Source organism: Oncorhynchus mykiss, chromosome 13 (genome assembly GCF_057628025.1).
Source record: "Oncorhynchus mykiss isolate SJ-2025 chromosome 13, ASM5762802v1, whole genome shotgun sequence".
NCBI classification, from domain to species: Eukaryota; Metazoa; Chordata; class Actinopteri; order Salmoniformes; family Salmonidae; genus Oncorhynchus; species Oncorhynchus mykiss.
In genome coordinates, this window is record NC_143034.1 from 27,817,654 (window position 1) to 27,836,444 (window position 18,791).

General features: G+C 43.0%; 2 protein-coding genes across 3 annotated transcripts in view; both read right to left on the reverse strand.

The window, feature by feature from the left end:
• LOC110485825 (mitochondrial Rho GTPase 1-A) overlaps positions 1-10,793 on the reverse strand; it is a 33,547-nt gene extending 22,754 nt beyond the window's left edge. For both annotated transcript variants that reach the window (XM_036940499.2, XM_036940498.2), the window contains exons 1-2: positions 10,391-10,793; positions 100-158 (exon numbers count right to left, since the gene is read on the reverse strand). In XM_036940499.2, coding sequence (XP_036796394.2) covers positions 100-158; positions 10,391-10,427 — 96 coding nt within the window. In that variant the 5' untranslated portion in view covers positions 10,428-10,793. The remainder of the gene's footprint in view (positions 1-99; positions 159-10,390) is intronic.
• A 75-nt stretch (positions 10,794-10,868) lies between these two features.
• LOC110487518 (E3 ubiquitin-protein ligase RNF135-like) lies at positions 10,869-13,583 on the reverse strand. The gene is made up of 4 exons (XM_021559437.3): positions 13,027-13,583; positions 12,690-12,791; positions 12,425-12,563; positions 10,869-11,552 (listed from the first exon to the last, which is right to left on the reverse strand). The coding sequence occupies exons 1-4, from the start codon at positions 13,327-13,329 to the stop codon at positions 10,969-10,971; spliced, it is 1,128 nt and encodes a 375-aa protein (XP_021415112.3). The 5' UTR covers positions 13,330-13,583; the 3' UTR covers positions 10,869-10,968.
• Positions 13,584-18,791: the final 5,208 nt, after the last annotated feature.

An 18,791-nucleotide genomic window follows, 5' to 3' on the forward strand; every position in this document is an offset into this window, starting at 1 on the left:
GCACTCTCAGTTTGAGAAAAGTGCTTCCTAGGCTGAATAGACATTCTTACTAAATCTATTTACTAAACACAGAGGTTCCAGGAAGCTTCTTTTACGTACCACCTGTGGGAACTCCTCGCTGACCAGGGACATGATCAGGGAAGTCTTCCCCACCTTGGCTGTCAGGGGGAGGGGAAAGACAAAGAGGAAGTCATATAGGCTGTGTGTCCATATAGGCTGTGTGTCCCGCCTGGCAATGAGACTCTTTTCAATTCTAGATTTGGCAGAGGGAGAGGCAATTTGCTCAGCCTCAGTTTATATTGCATAATTATCGTGTGCATGTAAAGTAACTGTTTTAGAGTTGCAGCCTGTCATGCATTCGTTTCTCTGCACACTTCAAACAGCATAGACAGCATGAAGAGATAGGCTTGCCTTGTACAAATTGGCAGTCTGTCTCTGTGCTTCACACACAAGGTGAGATAGAACATTTCACTGCAGCAGCGTCCTACACCAAGTTGCCTCTCAAATCTAAGACATGAGCATTGGGAATGGGCCAGAGAGAGCTACTTGACAGCTTACTAAATCCCGATAGGGCTTTGCTTTAGAAGGGAAGGGAATTGAATTTGGCAAATGTGAAAGATAGAGCCCTGGGTCCCTGTATACACAATTGGAGTGCATTTGGAAAGTATTCAGTCCCCTTGACTTTTTCCACATTTTGTTACGTTACAACCGTATTCTAAAATTGATTAAATAGTTTTTTCCCCCTCATCAATCTACACATAATACCCCATAATGACAAAGCAAAAACAGGCTTTTAGAAAAATTTGCAAATGTATTAAAGATAAACTGAAATATCACAGTTGAAGTCAGAAGTTTACATACACGTAGGTTGGAGTCATTAAAACCTGTTTTTCAACCACTCCACAAATTTCTTGTTATCAAATTATAGTTTTGGCAAGTCGGTTAGGACATCTACTTTGTGCATAACAAGTAACTTTTCCAACAATTGTTTACAGACAGATTATTTTACTTAAAATTCACTGTATCACAATTCCAGTGGGTCAGAAGTTTACATACACTAAGTTGACTGTGCCTTTAAACAGCTTGGAAAATTCAAGGAAATGTCATGGATTTAGAATCTTCTGATAGGCTAATTGACATCATTTGAGTCAATTGGAGGTGTACCTGTGGATGTATTTCAAGGCCTACCTTCAAATTAGGTGCCTCTTTGCTTGACATCATGGGAAAATCAAAAGAAATCAAAAAATTGTATACCTCCAGTCTGGTTCATCCTTGGGAGCAATTTCCAAATGCCTGAAGGTACCACGTTCATCTGTACAAACAATAGTATGCAAGTATAAACACCATGGGACCACGCAGCCGTCTTACCACTCAGAAAGGAGACGTGTTCTGTCTCCTAGAGATGAACGTACTTTGGTGTGAAAAGTGCAAATCAAACCCAGAACAACAGCAAAGGACCTTGTGAAGATGCTGGAGGAAACAGGTAAAAAAGCATCTATATCCTATATCGACATAACCTGAAAGGCCGCTCAGCAAGGAAGAAGCCACTGCTCCAAAACCACCATTAAAAAGCCAGACTATGGTTTGCAACTGCATGTGGATATATTGAAGCAACATCTCAAGACATCAGTCAGGAAGTTAAAGCTTGGTCGCAAATGGGTCTTCCAAATGAACAATGACACCAAGCATAGTCAAATCAAATCAAATTCTATTTGTCAAATACACATGGTTAGCAGATGTTAATGCGAGTGTAGCGAAATGCTGGTGCTTCTAGTTCCGACAATGCAGTAATAACCAACTAGTAATCTAACCTAAAAATTCCACAACTACTACCGTATACACACAAGTGTAAAGGGATAAAGAATATGTACATAAAGATATATGCATGAGTGATGGTACAGAACGGCAGAGGCAAGATGCAGTAGATGATAGAGTACAGTATATACATATACATATGAGATGAGTAATGTAGGGTATGTAAACATTATATTAGGTGGCATTGTTTAAAGTGGCTAGTGATACATTTTTCCATCAATTTCCATTAATTCCATTATTAAAGTGGCTGGAGTTGAGTCAGTATGTTGGCAGCAGCCACTCAATGTTAGTGGTGGCTGTTTAACAGTCTGATGGCCTTGAGATAGACTGAAAAACAGCTTCTCTCTGTCTCTGCTCTCTGTTTGATGCACCTGTACTGACCTCGCCTTCTGGATGATAGCGGGGTGAACAGGCAGTGGCTCGGGTGGTAATTGTCCTTGATGATCTTTATGGCCTTCCTGTGACATCGGGTGGTGTAGCTGTCCTGGAGGGCAGGTAGTTTGCCCCTGGTGAGGTGTTGTGCAGACCTTAATACCATCTGGAGAGCCTTACGGTTGCGGGCGGTGCAGTTGCCATACCAGGCGGTGATACAGCCCGACAGGATGCTCTCGATTGTGCATCTGTAGAAGTTTGTGAGTGCTTTTGGTGACAAGCCAAATTTCTTCAGCCTCCTGAGGTTGAAGAGGCGCTGCTGCGCCTTCTTCACAACGCTGTCTGTGTGGGTTGACCAATTCAGTTTGTCCTTAATGTGTACGCCGAGGAACTTAACTTTCCACCACTGTATCGTCGATGTGGATAGGGAGGTGCTCCCTCTGCTGTTTCCTGAAGTCCACAGTCATCTTTTGTTTTGTTGACGTTGAGTGTGAGGTTATTTTCCTGATACCACACTCCGAGGGCCCTCACCTCCTCCCTGTAGGCCGTCTCGTCGTTGTTGGTAATCAAGCCTACCACTGTAGTGTCGTCCACAAACTTGATGATTGAGTTGGAGGCGTGCGTGGCCACGCAGTCGTGGGTGAACAGGGAGTACAGGAGAAGGCTCAGAACACACCCTTGTGGGGCCCCAGTGTTGAGGATCAGCGGGGTGGAGATGTTGTTACCTACCCTCACCACCTGGGGGCGGCCCGTCAGGAAGTCCAGTGCCCAGTTGCACAGGGTGGGGTCGAGACCCAGAGTCTCGAGCTTGATGACGAGTTTGGAGGGTACTATGGTGTTAAATGCTGAACTGTAGTTGATGAACAGCATTCTCACATTGGTATTCCTCTTGTCCAGATGGGTTAGGGCAGTGTGCAGTGTGGTTGCGATTGCGTCGTCTGTGGACCTATTGGGGCGGTAAGCAGGTAGGGTGGTGTTGATATGGTCCTTGACTAATCTCTCAAAGCACATCATGATGACAGAAGTGAGTGCTACGGGGCGGTAGTCGTTTAGCTCAGTTACCTTAGCTTTCTTGGGAACAGGAACAATGGTGGCCCTCTTGAAGCATGTGGGAACAGCAGACTGGGATAAGGATTGATTGAATATGTCCGTAAACACACCAGCCAGCTGGTCTGCGCATGCTCTGAGGACGCGGCTGGGGATGCTGTCTGGGCCTGCAGCCTTGCGAGGGTTAACACATTTAAATGTTTTACTCACGTCGGCTGCAGTGAAGGAGAGCCCGCAGGTTTTGGTAGCGGGCCGTGTCAGTGGCACTGTATTTTCCTCAAAGCGAGCAAAAAAATGAGTTTGTCTGTGAGCAAGACATCCTGGTCCGCGACAGGGCTGGTTTTCTTTTTATAATCCGTGATTGACTGTAGACCCTGCCACATACCTTGTGTCTGAACCGTTGAATTGCGACTCTACTTTGTCTCTATACTGACACTTCGCTTGTTTGAATGCCTTGCGGAGGGAATAGCTACACTGTTTGTATTCGGTCATGTTTCCGGTCACCTTGCCCTGGTTAAAAGCAGTGGTTCGCGCTTTCAGTTTCGCCTGAATGCTGCCATCAATCCACGGTTTCTGGTTTGGGAATGTGGGTATAACATCGCCGATGCACTTTCTAATGAACTCGCTCACCGAATCAGCGTATTCGTCAATGTTGTTGTTGGACGCAATGCGGAACATATCCCAATCCACGTGATCGAAGCAGTCTTGAAGCGTGGAATCAGATTGTTCAGACCAGCGTTGAACAGACCTGAGCGAGGGAGCTTCTTGTTTTAGTTTCTGTCTGTAGGCTGGAAGCAACAAAATGGAGTCGTGGTCAGCTTTTCCGAAAGGAGGGCAAGGGGAGGGCCTTATATGCGTTGCGGAAGTTAGAATAACAATGATCCAGGGTTTTACCAGCCCTGGTAGCACAATCGATATGCTGATAGAATTCAGGGAGTCTTGTTTTCAGATTAGCCTTGTTAAAATCCCCAGCTACAATGAATGCAGCCTCAGGATGTGTGGTTTCCAGTTTACATAGAGTCAAATAAAGTTTGTTCAGGGCCATCAATGTGTCTGCTTGGGGGGAATATATACGGCTGTGATTATAATTGAAGAGAATTCCCTTGGTAGATAATGCGGTCGACATTTGATTGTGAGGAATTCTAAGTCAGGTGAACAGAAGGACTTGAGTTTCTGTATGTTGTTATGATCACACCATGTTTCGTTAATCATAAGGCATACCACCCCGCCCCTCTTCTTACCAGAAAGAAGAGCTGAGAAAGAAAGAGAAAGAAGCTGCACCGACTCCGTTAGCGTCTCTCGAGTGAGCCATGTTTCCGTGAAGCAAAGACCGTTACAGTCTCTAATGTCTCTCTGGAATGGTATCCTTGCTCAGATTTCATCAACCTTGTTGTCAAGAGACTGGACATTGGCAAGTATTATGCTAGGGAGTGGTGAGCGATGTGCCCATCTCCGGAGCCTGACCAGAAGACCGCTTCGTTTGCCCCTTTTACGGCGACGTTGTTTAGGGTTGCCGGCTGGGATCCGATCCATTGTCCTGGGTGGAAGGCAAAACATAGGATCCGCTTCGGGAGAGTCATATTCCTGGTCTTAATGATGGTGAGTTGACATTGCTCTTATATTCAGTAGTTCCTGACTGTATGTAATGAAACCTAAGATTACCTGGGGTACCAATGTAAGAAATAACACGTAAAACAATATTGCATAGTTTCCTAGGAACGCGAAGCGAGGTGGCCATCTCTGTCGGCGCCGGACGTAGTAATAAAGTCAAGGTATTGGAGTGGCCATCACAAAGCCCTGACCTCAATCCCATAGAAAATTTGTAGGCAGAACTGAAAAAGCATGTGCGAGCAAGGAGGCCTACAAACCGGACTCAGTTACACCAGCTACAATGTGATTTTCTTTCTCATTTTGTCTGTCATAGTTGAAGTGTACCTATGATTAAAATTACAGGCCTCTCTCATTGTTTTAAGTGGGAGAACTTGCACAATTGGTGGCTGACTAAATACTTTTTTGCCCCACTGTAATTGTCAGATTAGGATAGAAAACACTAAAGTTTCCAAAACTGTCAAAATATTGTCTGTGAGTATAACAGAACTGATATTGCAGGCGAAAACCTGAGGAAAATCCAACAAATGCCTAAGAGAAACGAATCTCCCTGTTCCATTGCATGCCTTCCCTCCATTTAAAGGGATATCAACCAGATTCCTTTCCCTATGGCTTCCACATGGTATGAACAGTTTTTAGACAGTTTCAGGCTTTTATTCTGAAAAGTGAGCGAGAAGGATCACATTGCGTCCGTGGATGGCTGGGTGCCAGCAGAGTTTTGCATGCGCAACAGCTTGGAGCAGACATTTTCTCTCGCTCTCCTATTGAAAAAGCTACGAAATATTATCGATTATTTATTGTAAAAACAACCTGAGGATTGATTATAAAAAACTTTGACATGTTTCTACGAACTTTATGGATACTATTTGGAATTTGTCTGCCCGTCATGACCTGCACGAGCCTGTAGATTTCTGAATAAAACGCTCCAACCAAATGGAGGTTTTTGGGTATAAAATTAATATTTTTCGAACAAAAGGAACATTTATTGTGTAACTAGGAGTCTCGTGAGTGCAAACATCCGAAGATCAAAGGTAAGCAATTCATTTTATTTCTTTTCTGACTTTCATGACCAATCTACTTTGCTGCTAGCTGTTTGTAATGTTTTGTCTGCTGAGAGAGATGTCCTTACATAAACGCTTGGATAGCATTTGCTGTAAAGCTTCTTTGAAATCTGACATGCCAGGTGGATTAAAAACAAGCTAAGCGGTGTTTTGTTATATTGCACTTGTGACTTCATGAAAATTAAATATTTTTAGTAATTTAATTTGAATTTAGCGCTCTGCAATTCAGCGGATGTTGACGAAAATGATCCCGCTAACGTGATGGGTGCGCCAAGAAGTTAAAGGCAATGCTATCAAATACTAATTGAGTGTAACTTCTGACCCACTGGGAATGTGGTGAAATAAATAAAAGCTGAAATAAATCACTCTACCATTATTCTGACATTTCACATTCTTTAAATAAAGTGGTGAGCCTAACTGACCTAAGACAGGGAATCTTTTGATCAAATGTCAGGAATTGTGAAAAACTGAGTTTAAATGTATTTGGCTAAGGTGTATGTAAGCTTCCGACTTCACCTGTAAGTATTCAGACCCTTTACTCAGTACTTTGTTGAAGCACCTTTGGCAGCGATTAGAGCCTTGAGTCTTCTTGGGTATGACGCTACAAGCTTGGCACACCTGTATTTGGGGAGTTTCTCCCATTCTTCTCTGCAGATCCTATCAAGCTCTGTCAGGTTGGATGGGGAGCGTTGCTGCATAGCTATTTTCAGGTCTCTCCAGAGATGTTTGATCAGGTTCAAGTCCGGGCTCTGGCTGGGCCAATCAAGGACATTCAGAGACTTGTCCCGAAGCCACTCCTGCGTTGTCTTGGCTGTGTGATTAGGGTCGTTGTCCTGTTGGAAGGTAAACCTTCGCCCCAGTCTGAGGTCCTGAGCACTCTAGAGCAGGTTTTCATCAAGGATCTCCCTTGTACTTTGCACCGGTCATCTTCGCCTCCATCCTGACTAGTCTCCCAGTCCCTGCTGCTGAAAAACATCCCCACAGCATGATGCTTCACCGTAGGGATGGTGCCAGGTTTCCTCCAGACGTGATGCATGGCATTCAAGCCAAAGAGTTCAATCTTGGTTTCATCATACTAGAGAATCTGGTTTCTCATGGTCTGAGTGTTTAGGTGCCTTTTGGCAAACTCCAAGCGGGCGGTCATGTGCCTTTTACTAATGAGTGGCTTCCGTCTGGCCACTCTAACATAAAGGTCTAATTGGTGGAGTGCTGCAGAGATGGGAAAGCCTGCCAGAAGGACAACCATTTCCACAGAGGAACTCTGGAGCTCTGTCCGAGTGACCATCGGGTTCTTGGTCACCTCCCTAACCAAGGTCCTTCTCCCATGATTGATCAGCTTGGCCGGGTGGCCAGCTCTAGGAAGAGTCTTGGTGGCCACTGTGTTCTTGGGGACCTTCCATGCTGCAGAAATTGTTTGGTACTCTTCCCCAGATCTATGCGTCAACACAATCATGTCTCAGAGCTCTACGGATAATTCCTTTGGCCTCATAGCATGGGTTTTGCTCTGACATGCACTGTCAACTGTGGTGTAGACAGGCGTGTACCTTTCCAAATCATGTCCAATCAATTGAATTTAAACACAATCAAGTTGTAGAAACATATAATCTCCATTCCATAATCAATGGAAACAGGTTGCACCTGAGCTCAATTTCAATGCAAAGGTTCTGAATACTTATGTAAATAAGGTGTTTTTTATTTTTAATAAATTTGCTAACATTTCTAAAAACCTGTTTTTGTTTTGTCATTATTGGGTATTCTGTGGAGATTGCTGAGAATGTTTTATTTAATCCATTTTACAATAAGGCTGTAACCTAACAAAAAGTGGAAAAAGCCGAGGGGTCTTAATACTTTCCGAAGGCACTGTATAAGAAACCCTGTTATTAGAGAGAATCATACACATTGCCAAAAGTATGTGGACAACTGCTTGTCGAACATCTCATTCCAAAATCATGGGCATTAATACGGAATTGCTCCCCCCCGCTGCTGCTATAACGGCCTCCACTCTTTTGGGAAGGCTTTCCACTATATGTTGGAACATTGCTGCGGGGACTTGCTTCCATTCAGCCACAAGAGCATTAGTGTTCGATGCGGTTGAGGTCAGGGATCTTGCGCAGGCCAGTCAAGTTCTTCCACACCGATCTCAACAAACCATTTCTGTATGGACCTCGCTTTGTGCACAGGGGCATTGTCATGCTGAAAAAGAAAAGGGCCTTCCCCAAACTGTTGCCACAAAGCTGGAAGGGAATCATGCTCAGATCAAAGATTTTGCGATAGTAAAGTTTTGAAAAACGTATTTGTTATTCAAATTAAAAGCCCAATGAAAACTCACCTTTTTTAATGATTTAACTCCTACCGCTTGCGGGACATTTATTTTGAAGGCACGTATAAATAACTGCACGAGGACAGACAGTGACTGACAGGCTGACACATGTCACAGTTACAAATAGTAGCTAGCTAGAAATAGCTTTCTTCAAGAAAAGTAGACAATGAATGTAGAGTGTACATTGACAAAGCCTTCAAGGGCAAAGTACTCCTCCTGACCCGCCAAGTAGAAGCCAACAACCTCACCCACTTTCCAACACTACTAGTCTGTTCCCGATCAGATGACCAGCAGGAGAAGTTACGTTATACATCGCTGCTGCGCGCTTTGAACAGTGAGTTCTGGTCGTTTTGAGGATTTCAAAGTGTTGGAAAATGAAATGCTGTTGGTTTCCTCTCCTTTCACCTTCAGTGTGGATAACGCTCCCACTGACCTGCAACTTGAGCTTATCGATCTTCAGTCTGATGCAGTGATTGGAGAACTATTCAGAACAATGTCACTGACGAGGTTCTATGCATCTCTCGATGAACAAAACCTTCCGAAGATTAGGAGTCATGCTCAGCAGATGTTTGTTCTGTTTGGGTCAACCTATGTATGTGAACAGACATTTTCAGTGATGAAATATACAAGTCAAGGCACAGATCATCTCTTACCGACTCTCACCTCTGAGCCATCCTGCGCATAGCAAGGTCAGAAACTATACCTGACTTCACTGTTCTAGTCAAAGCCCATCAGAGACTTCACTCCTCACACTGATTGAGTAGTTTAAATGTAATGTTGAGCTCTCTCTTTCGTGTTCTTGTGCATACCCTTTAACAAGAGTTCTGTCCGTGGTGCTGAATGCACAGTGTACTTTTTCTTCCCTGTAGTTCATTGCATGTTTAATAATGGAAATACCTACCAATAGGAGAACATGGTTGTGGTTTATTTCTGTGCATGTTAAAAAAGTAAAATAAGTAGCTTATCTGGACGTGATTTACAGTAGATATATCTGTCACACATGATGTATAATCCTGTAATATCATTCTGGCCCGCAAAGGCAAAAATATATTCTAATGTTGCCCTGCATGGAAAATAATCCCCAGGACTGGTCTAGAAAGTCATTTTATACTGTAGCGTTAAGATTTCCCTTCACTGGAACTCCATAGCCCAAACCATGAAAAACAGCCCAGACCATTATTCCTCTTCCACCAAACTTTACAGTGGGCACTACCCAGATTCGACCGTGGGACTGCCAGATGGTGATTTATCACTCCAGAGAACGCATTTCCACTGCTTCATAGTCCAATGGTGGCGAGCTTTATACCAGTCCAGTCGACGCTTGGTATTGCGCATGGTGATCTTAGGCTTGTGTGCGGCTGCTCGGCCATGGAAACCCATTTCATGAAGCTCCCGTCAAACAGTTATTGTGCTGACATTGCTTGCAGAGGCAGTTTGGAACACGGAAGTGAGTGTTGCAACTGAGGACAGAAGATTTTCACGCGCTTCAACCCTCGGTGGTCCCGTGCTGAGAGCTTGTGTGGCCTACCACTTCAGAATAGGCCATTCTACTGCCAATGTTAGTCTACGGAGATTGTATGGCTGTGTGCTTGATTTTATTCACCCGTCAGCATAGGGTGTGGCTGAAATGGCCAAATCCACTAATTTGAAGGGGTGTCCACATACGCTACATGGCCAAGAGTATCTTTAAAGTGGACAGGTGCTGCCTAGTAGAGTCGGCAGTGTAGCCTAGTGGTTAGAGCATTGGACTAGTAACCGGAAGGTTTCAAGTTCAAACCCCTGTCGTTCTGCCCCTGAACAGGCAGTTAACCCAATGCCATCATTGAAAATAAGAATTTGTTCTTAACTGACTTGGCAGTTAACACCAAATTCAGATGGTAAATAGCCAATGTCACTTGGATCTAAACATCAAATGGCTTAGGATACTAGCTAGATAGCTATGTTATGACACTACTAGCTGAGTAGTGTAGTTAACATCGTGGTGTGTGGTAGTGTAACGTTAGCTTTAAAACTGAATGAACCTAGATGAACACAGCTAGCTAGATAACTTTACTCCTCCGAGTCCTTTCATCAGCATCACGCGCTCCTCCAGCTGTCTGTCATGCATGCAGGTTCGGGCTCGACAGTAAAACAGAACTACAAAGTAGACTAAAACAAATCCACTTACGCTCTCCCACCAGTAATATTCTGACGTCCTTCCGCATCTTCACCACTATTGAAGACCAACTCTGCAAATTCGTTCATGAAATCATTTATGCTCTCGTGTGGTTGAATACAGCCAGCCAGCGTTCAGCTATCTGGCCTGGCTTACGTTTGCATTTTCCCAGTTGAGCTTTACCAACATAAACCTAACTGACACCGCGCAGCGTTCGTAGTAAATACCCTGCACTGAACGATATTACCGAACGGCTCCTTTGAAAGAATTAACCTCTCAGACATAAATCTTAGATGCTCCTGTCGACATTGATATTATTAGTCATTCTTCTGCACGCAAACTTGAATGATACGACCGCTCAAGCTAGCCTGAACCTGAAGTTACGACCCGCCTCCGACGAGGCGCGCGAGGGGACAAATATTGTACAGCTACTACAACGCAAAACTCCATGCATTCTTTGGGTGAAATAAAAAAGCAACATATAAACATATAGGTGTTTGTCATTTTATTTTGACATCTAATAGGAATATTGTGCTAAATATATTCATTACTAAATATTTTATTTATCTCATTGATAAACAGACAACTCTTTATGTTGTCCCCATCCTCACATCACCTAATGACACCCAAGGAGGAAAGGACAGAGCATTGTTTAGCTTCAGCCCAAACAGCCAGAAGACTGGCCTCACTGGCTCTGTGAATCCCTCCTCCACACAATGCAGCAGAGTCTGACTGTCAGACAGGCTATAAAACGACAAGGTCCCATTTGTCACATCCAGAGCCAGTCTAACGATACTGGGGCAGCCATGTTTGATAAACACCCCTATGTTATCGTGCCAGTAGCACAGCTTGTCCCTGCTCCACTCCAGGCACCAGGAGTTGGCTGTGCGACCCAGCTGATCTCTGCGGCCAATGCTGGGGTAGGAAACCCCGACAGCCCAGCCCACGCTCGCCGACGTATCCACGTCCCAATAGTGGCAGCCTTCACTGAACTCCTGCTCCGCCATCCACTGGCTGATGTCAAAGCGGCCGTCGTGGTATGCAGAGGACGTCCTCTTGGTCACCACTTTGTGCTCATTGGGTAGAAAGGTCAGGCACCTGTGGCCCTGGGCTGGGTTGAAGGTGAGCCAGGAGAAGCTGGCCCCAGGCAGGGGATGGGGTGGAGGGGCGAAGCCTGCTGACAGACATGGCCAGATATGGACAAAATGTTAGCTTGAAGTCATTAGATGAATGTACTAAAGTTTTCAGCCTACTGTATATGACCATGATGGAGAAAAGTACCTAACTGTCATACTTGGGTAAAAATAAAGATACCTTAAAGGAAATTTTCACCCCAAAACTATATTTTGGTATTTGTTTCATTAGTTCATTGTTGACAAAGTCCCACAATGTTTTGCTTATCAGCAAATACAGAAATCCTCCCTGTATGATGCATTTTGCAAATACCAAAAGATAGTTTTTGGGTGGAGTTTTCCTTTAATAGAAAATGACTGAAGTAAAAGTGAAAGTCACCCAGTAAAATACTACTTGAGTAAAAGTCTAAAATTATTTGGTTTTAAATATACTTAAGTATCAAAATTAATAGTAATTGCTAAAATATACTTAAGTATCAAAAGTAAAAGTATAAATCATGTCAAATTGTTTATATTAAGCCAACTAGACAGCACCATTTTTTTTATATTTTTTATTACGGATAGCTAGGGGCACACTCTAACGTCATTTACAAACAAAGTATGTGTTTAGTGAGTCCACCAGATCAGAGGCAGTAGGGATGACGGCCGGGTTCAGGAGTTGGTTTGTTTTCTTGATAAATGTGTGAATTGGACCATTTTCCTGTCCTGCTAGTATTTTTATTCAAGTACTTTACACCACTGGTATCTGATGTACTCTAATGACACAGATATCGTTGAATGGCTATACTGTATATAGGCTACCCCATCTAGTGGTTGATTGGTGAAAACAGCACATTATATTTAGAGTATTCAGTACATTACAAGGAGTAATATTCAAATGAGGCTCGAGAATAGGACAAATTATACAGTCTACCTTCAGCACTGTATCTGTCATTTGAGGGAGGGGAGATAGGCAACTCCTGAACCCCGCCATCATGGGAGGCTGTTACATCAGGAAACCGGTCATCTGTCACTTCTGAGCTTGTGTCATTTATAACAACAGGGTCCTCCATCTATATGACAAGATAACACAACACAGGAGCATGAAAATTATCTTTAAAAAATATCATCTTTAAAAAAGAATACCGACTCAGGAGGAAGTTGTAGCCTACTGTAAATACTGTATCGGGAATGTTTACCTGTTGCTGTTGTATAGTACTTCCAAGCTCAGATGGTCTGTTGATATCAGTCTGTTGTGAGTGTGAGGCCACACATTCTTCAGCTTTATCCTTATTGAAGTCCTGACAATTATATCATGTAATATCATATAATACAATTAAACTATTTCTACTATTTTATAACTAGTATAAAGTTATTTACAGTTGTGCACTTGTTTATGGTGAAATATAAAAAGTGAATCCTCCAACCTGATTCATTCCTATTTAAAATTGCGTGTTATTATGTAGCTACGTTGATCGTGACAGGAGTCAATAAGCCTAGTCTGTTCATTTAAAAAATATTTATATAATAACTTACCGCTTCCATTTCATGTCCTTTTGTAAATTCTTCAGTGGATGCAAAACGTTTATGGTAGTAATGAACATCCACGATGTTACAAAGTGTAACATTTTTATACAGTTTAAAACCTGGTCGAATTTTTCCTCTGCAATCGGGACAATCCTTCGTCTTCGCTCTTCCACGTAGACAATCCTCTAAACATTTCATGCAATAACTGTGGCCACAAGTTAAAGTCACTGGATCAGTGAAAATGTCAAGGCATATTGAACATGTGAGATATGTTCCTATATCTGTAAGAAGTTCTTCAAGTAGTAACGCCATTGCGGTTCGGTGTGTAGGCTGTAATGCCTGAATTGAAACCGAAAATACAGTAAAACGGGATTTTCCCTCTCAAAGAACAAATACATGTATCTAATTCATGGAAAAACACCTAATTAATTATCTCTCTCTTTCTGTGTGTGTGTTTGAAAGCAGGGAAATATAGTGTGTGTGTCTCTGTGTGTGTGTGTCTTGAGGCTGATGCTCATTGCTGAGAGGTGTAATGAGAATATGTCAATGAATGCAACTGTAGGCTTGTCGTGTATAACGTCTGTTGGTTGTATTATAATTGTTAAAAAATTAGACACTTTCCAAGTCTGCCAGTTTTCTGGTTCATATATTCACTCACCTCAAAACTGTCTATAACCAGAAAATGCTTTCCTACTGAAAGCATGGTTGCAGTGCCACCTGATATTTTTTTTTGCCCAACCTGGTATTCTCAAGTGTAGGATGTGCAGATCACCCTCCTTTTCTGCTTTAAAGGTTCAGTGTCAAAAACGCGATTTAAATGTTTTATATATATTTCCACAATAAATGGTTGGAGTAAAATTGTGCAGTTGTGAAAATTTAAATAATGCCCCTTTAGTGTAAGAGCTGTTTTAAAAGACCGCCTGCAATTTCTGCCTGTTTTGGTGGGATGGAGTTTTGGCCTGGCTAGTGACGTCACCAAACGGTAAATGAGTTAATAGACCAATAAATAAGACAGTTCCAAACCTCTCTGCCAATAACAGGTCGTTTTCAGTTTTCTTCTCCCACTCAGGCCACTCCTAGCATACTTGTTGCATAATTGTTACAAAAAAAAAACTTTTAATTGAAACAATTATAATAAGGTACATAACTGTTATCATAAATGATTTGATATTGTGAAAAGCTGCATTGGACCTTTAAGATAATCAGAGTGGTCTTACATTGGACTTTTAAGATAATCAGAGTGGTTTTACACATTTGGCACAGTGTTCACTTTCCCCTTCACAATATTGCCATCATTGTACATTTTCCATGATGTCAATGTCACAGTTGCCCCCCTTCTGGCAGCTTTATGGGCCTTGCACAGCTGGTGAGCAATCAGCCCTTGATTACTCACCAACTCCCAATCAGCCCCAATTAGTCCTGGCCAGAGAACCCGTCGAGACCTGGCACATCCAGCAGATGGAGCCATCGCCTCGTGACCTCGACAAGTCTCCCCCTGGTGGCTGACCTGCTGTACGCCACACAACATAACCTGAAAGGCAGCTCGGCAAGGAAGAAGCCACTTCTCCGAAACCGCCATAAAACTGCACATGGGGACAAAAATCATACTTTTTGGAGAAATGTCCTCTGGTCTGATGAAACAAAAATATAACTGTTTAGCCATAATGACCATGGTTATGTTTGGAGGAAATAGGGGGAGACTTGCAAGCCAAAGAAACGCCTCCCAACCGTGAAGCACTGGGAGCATCATGTTGTGGGTGTCCTTTGCTGCAGGAGGGACTGGTGCACTTCACAAAATAGATGGCATCACAAGGCAGGAAAATTAAGGGGTATATATATGGGACCAACAATCTCAAGACATCTGTCAGGAAGTTAAAGCTTGGTCGCAAATGGGTCTTCCAAATGGACAATGACCCCGAGAATACTTCCAAAGTTGTGGCAAAATAGCTTAAGGACAACAAAGTCAAGGTACTGGAGTGGCCATCACAAAGCCCTGACCTCAATCCCATAGAAAATGTGTGGGTAGAACTGAAAAGGTGTGTGCGAGCAAGGAGGCCTACAAACCTGATTCAGTTACATCAGCTCTGTCAGGAGGAATGGGCCAAAATTCACCCAACTTATTGTGGAAGGCTACCCGAAACATTTGACCCAAGTTAAACAATTTAAATGCAATGCTACCAAATACTAATTGAGTGTAACTTCTGACCCACTGGGAATGTGATGAAAGAAATAAAACCTGAAAGAAATAATTCTCTCTACTATTATTCTGACATTTCACATTCTTAAAATAAAGTGGTAATCCTAACTGACCTAAGACAGGGAATTTAGAGTGATGGACTGTCCAATCCCGTAGCCTAGAGACAGGCGCGAATCACATGGGTGTCTTGTGTACCATGAAAAGAAAAATACAGTACCAGTCAGATGTTTGGACACCTACTCATTCAAGGGTTTTTCTTTATTTTTACTATTTTATACAGTGTCGAATAATATTGAAGACATCAAAACTATAAAATAACACATACGGAGATCATGTATTAACCAAAAAATTTTAAACAAATCAAAATATATTTTATATGTGAGATTCTTCAAAGTAGCCACCATTTGCCTTGACAGCTTTGCACAGTCTTGGCATTCTCTCAACCAGCTTCATGAGGTAGTCACCTGAAATGCATTTCAATTAACAGTTGTGCCTTGTTAACATTTTATTTGTGAAATTTCTTTCCTTCTCAATGCATTTGAGTCAATCAGTTGTTTTGTGACAAGGTAGGGTGGGTATACACTTGATAGCCCTATTTGGTAAAAGACCAAGTCCATATTATGGCAAGAGAAGCTCATATAAGCAAAGAGAAAAGACAGTTCATCATTACTTTAAAACAAGAAGGTCAGTCAATCTGGAAAATTTCAAGAACTTTGAACTGAGGCAGTCGCAAAAACTATCAAGCACTTTGATGAAACTGGCTTTCATGAGGACTGCCACAGGAAAGGAAGACCCAGAGTTACCTCTGCGGGAGAGGATAAGTTATTATAACTTATAATAACTGCACCTCAGATTGCAGCCCAAATAAATGCTTCACAGAGTTCAAGTAACAGACACATTTCAATATCAACTGTTCAGAGGAGACTGTGTGAATCAGGCCTTCATGGTCGAATTGAGTGCTGCGTCAGATGACCTGGCCTCCACAATCACCCAAACTTTTTATTTTTTTATTTCACCTTTATTTAACCAGGTAAGCTAGCAAAGCAGTGCGACACAAACAACAACACAGAGTTGCACATGGAATAAACAAGCGTTGGTTTTTCTAGCGTTTAAGAGCAGTTGGAGGCCACGGAAGGAGTGCTGTATGGCATTGAAGCTTGTTTGGAGGTTAGTTAACACAGCGTCCAAATAAGGGCCAGATGTATACAGAATGGTGTCGTCTGCGTAGAGGTGGATCAGGGAATCACCCACAGCAAGAGCGACATCATTGATATATACAGAGAAAAGAGTCGGTCTGAGAATTGAACCCTGTGGTACCCCCATAGAGACTGCCAGAGGTCCGGACAACAGGCCCTCCGATTTGACACACTGAACTATGTCTGCAAAGTAGTTGGTGAACCAGGCGAGGCAGTCATTTGAGAAACCAAGGCTATTGAGTCTGCCGATAAGAATACGGTGATTGAGAGTCAAAAGCCTTGAAGACGGTACAGTACTGTCTTTTATCGATGGCGGTTATGATATCATTTAGTACCTTGAGCGTGGCTGACGTGCACCCGTGACCAGCTCGGAAACCGGATTGCACAGCGGAGAAGGTACGGTGGGATTCGAAATGGTCAGTGATCTGTTTATTAACTTGGCTTTCGAAGAATTTAGAGAGGCAGGGCAGGATGGATATAGGTCTATAACAGTTTGGGTCTAGAGTGTCACCCCCTTTGAAGAGGGGGATGACCGCGGCAGCTTTCCAATCTTTAGGGATCTCAGACGATACGAAAGAGAGGTTGAACAGACTAGTAATAGGGGTTGCAAAAATGGCAGCGGATAGTTTTAGAAAGAGAGGGTCCAGATTGTCTAGCCCAGCTGATTTGTACGGGTCCAGGTTTTGCAGCTCTTTCAGAACATCTGCTATCTGGATTTGGGTGAAGGAGAAGCTGGGAAGGCTCGGGCAAGTAGCTGCAGGGGGGAGGGGGGGAGCTGTTGGCCGGGATGGGGTAGCCAGGAGGAAAGCATGGCCAGCCGTAGAGAAATGCTTATTGACATTTTTGATTATCATGGATTTGTCGGTGGTGACCTTGTTACCTAGCCTCAGTGCAGTGGGCAGCTGGGAGGAGGTGCTCTTGTTCTCCATGGACTTTACAGTGTCCCAAAACTTTTTGGAGTTAAAGCTACAGGATGCAAATTTCTGTTTGAAAAAGCTCGCCTTTGCTTTCCTGACTGACTTATGTATTGGTTCCTGACTTCCTTGAACAGTTGCATATCGCGGGGACTATTTGACGCTATTGCAGTCCGCCACAGGATGTTTTTGACCTCAACACAATTGAGATGGTTTGGGATGAGTTGGACCGCAGCATGAAGGAAAAGCAGCCAACAAGTGCTCAGCATATGTGGGAACTTCTTCAAGACTGTTGGAAAAGCATTCCAGGTGAAGCTGGTTGAGAGAATGCCAAGAATGTGCAAAGCTGTCATCAAGGCAAAGGGTGGCTACTTTGAAGAATCTAAATATAAAATATAAAATATATTTAGATTTCTTTAACTTCGGTTACTACATGATTCCATATTTGTTATTTCATAGTTTTGATGTCTTCACAATGATTCTACAATGTAAAAAAAAATGTAAAAAAAATAAAGAAAAACACTTGAATGAGTAGGTGTGTCCAAACTTTTGACTGGTACTGTATATTTGAGACTTCTCAACCCAGAGAAATCTCAGTCGACCAAAATGGGGTCAGTCCTAGTAGCCCTGCATGGCATCAACTGTTCTACTAAAGTATTCTGAAGGAGCAAATATCAACATTTATGAACACAGGGTCACTACAGTTATTGTTACTTGTGGTCATAAACATTATTTTTAGTTCATACTATGAGGGGGGAGGGTGTTAAATGTATCTTACAGTAAAAGGGGTGGGTCAAGTGAAAATATTTTTTATGTTGGGGAGGGGGGAACATTTTTTCTTATGACACCTTGAGTTAGATTTTACATATATGGCCACTCCTCCCCCTTTTGTAATCTGTCACATCTAAATACATTATAATAATTTACTTCAATGTCTTTATCAGAGACAGAACCAATTAACCATGTTTCAGAGAGAACCAGAATGTCAGGACACTAGTCTTGTACTCAAATGTCAATTGTGTCCATTTTTTAAATCATATTTCGCACATTTAGGTGCATTAGCCCAAGCCCCCTATGAGATATAAAGTCAGAGGGCGTATTCAGCTTCGCCCCATAAGGGCTAACAGGCAACGGGTCATCTGCAGCTATTTGTTGAGTGAGCTGATACTTTGCCAAGGCCCCAGGCAACAGCATAAGAGCTGAACAAACGGAGAGCTGAACAAACGGAGCATTTGGCAGTCGTCCCTTAAGTCCCTGTATGCAGGGGCTGGGCCGGGAACTGGGAGAGCAGTGTTGACAGAGCTCAGTCCACCCAGGAGAAGCTCCCACCAAAGGAGTGGTGCTGCTACAGAGGACTGGAGTTGCTGCCAGTGCCACATTCTGGGTGTGCACACGAGGCCTTGGTGTGGCTCCTGTTGCAGGGTTGGGGCTTCCATGGGGGGCAGGAGTGTCTCGGGCCTGTCCTGA

Excerpts from the sequence above, each read along its gene's own strand:
- LOC110487518 (XM_021559437.3), bottom strand. The coding sequence starts at position 13,329 with ATGGCGTTACTACTTGAAGAACTTCTTACAGATATAGGAACATATCTC. Across the intron at positions 12,564-12,689 it reads GTACTATACAACAGCAACAG|ATGGAGGACCCTGTTGTTAT; the intron begins GTAAACATTCCC and ends CTTGTCATATAG. Across the intron at positions 11,553-12,424 it reads TGACAGATACAGTGCTGAAG|GCTTCGCCCCTCCACCCCAT; the intron begins GTAGACTGTATA and ends GTCTGTCAGCAG.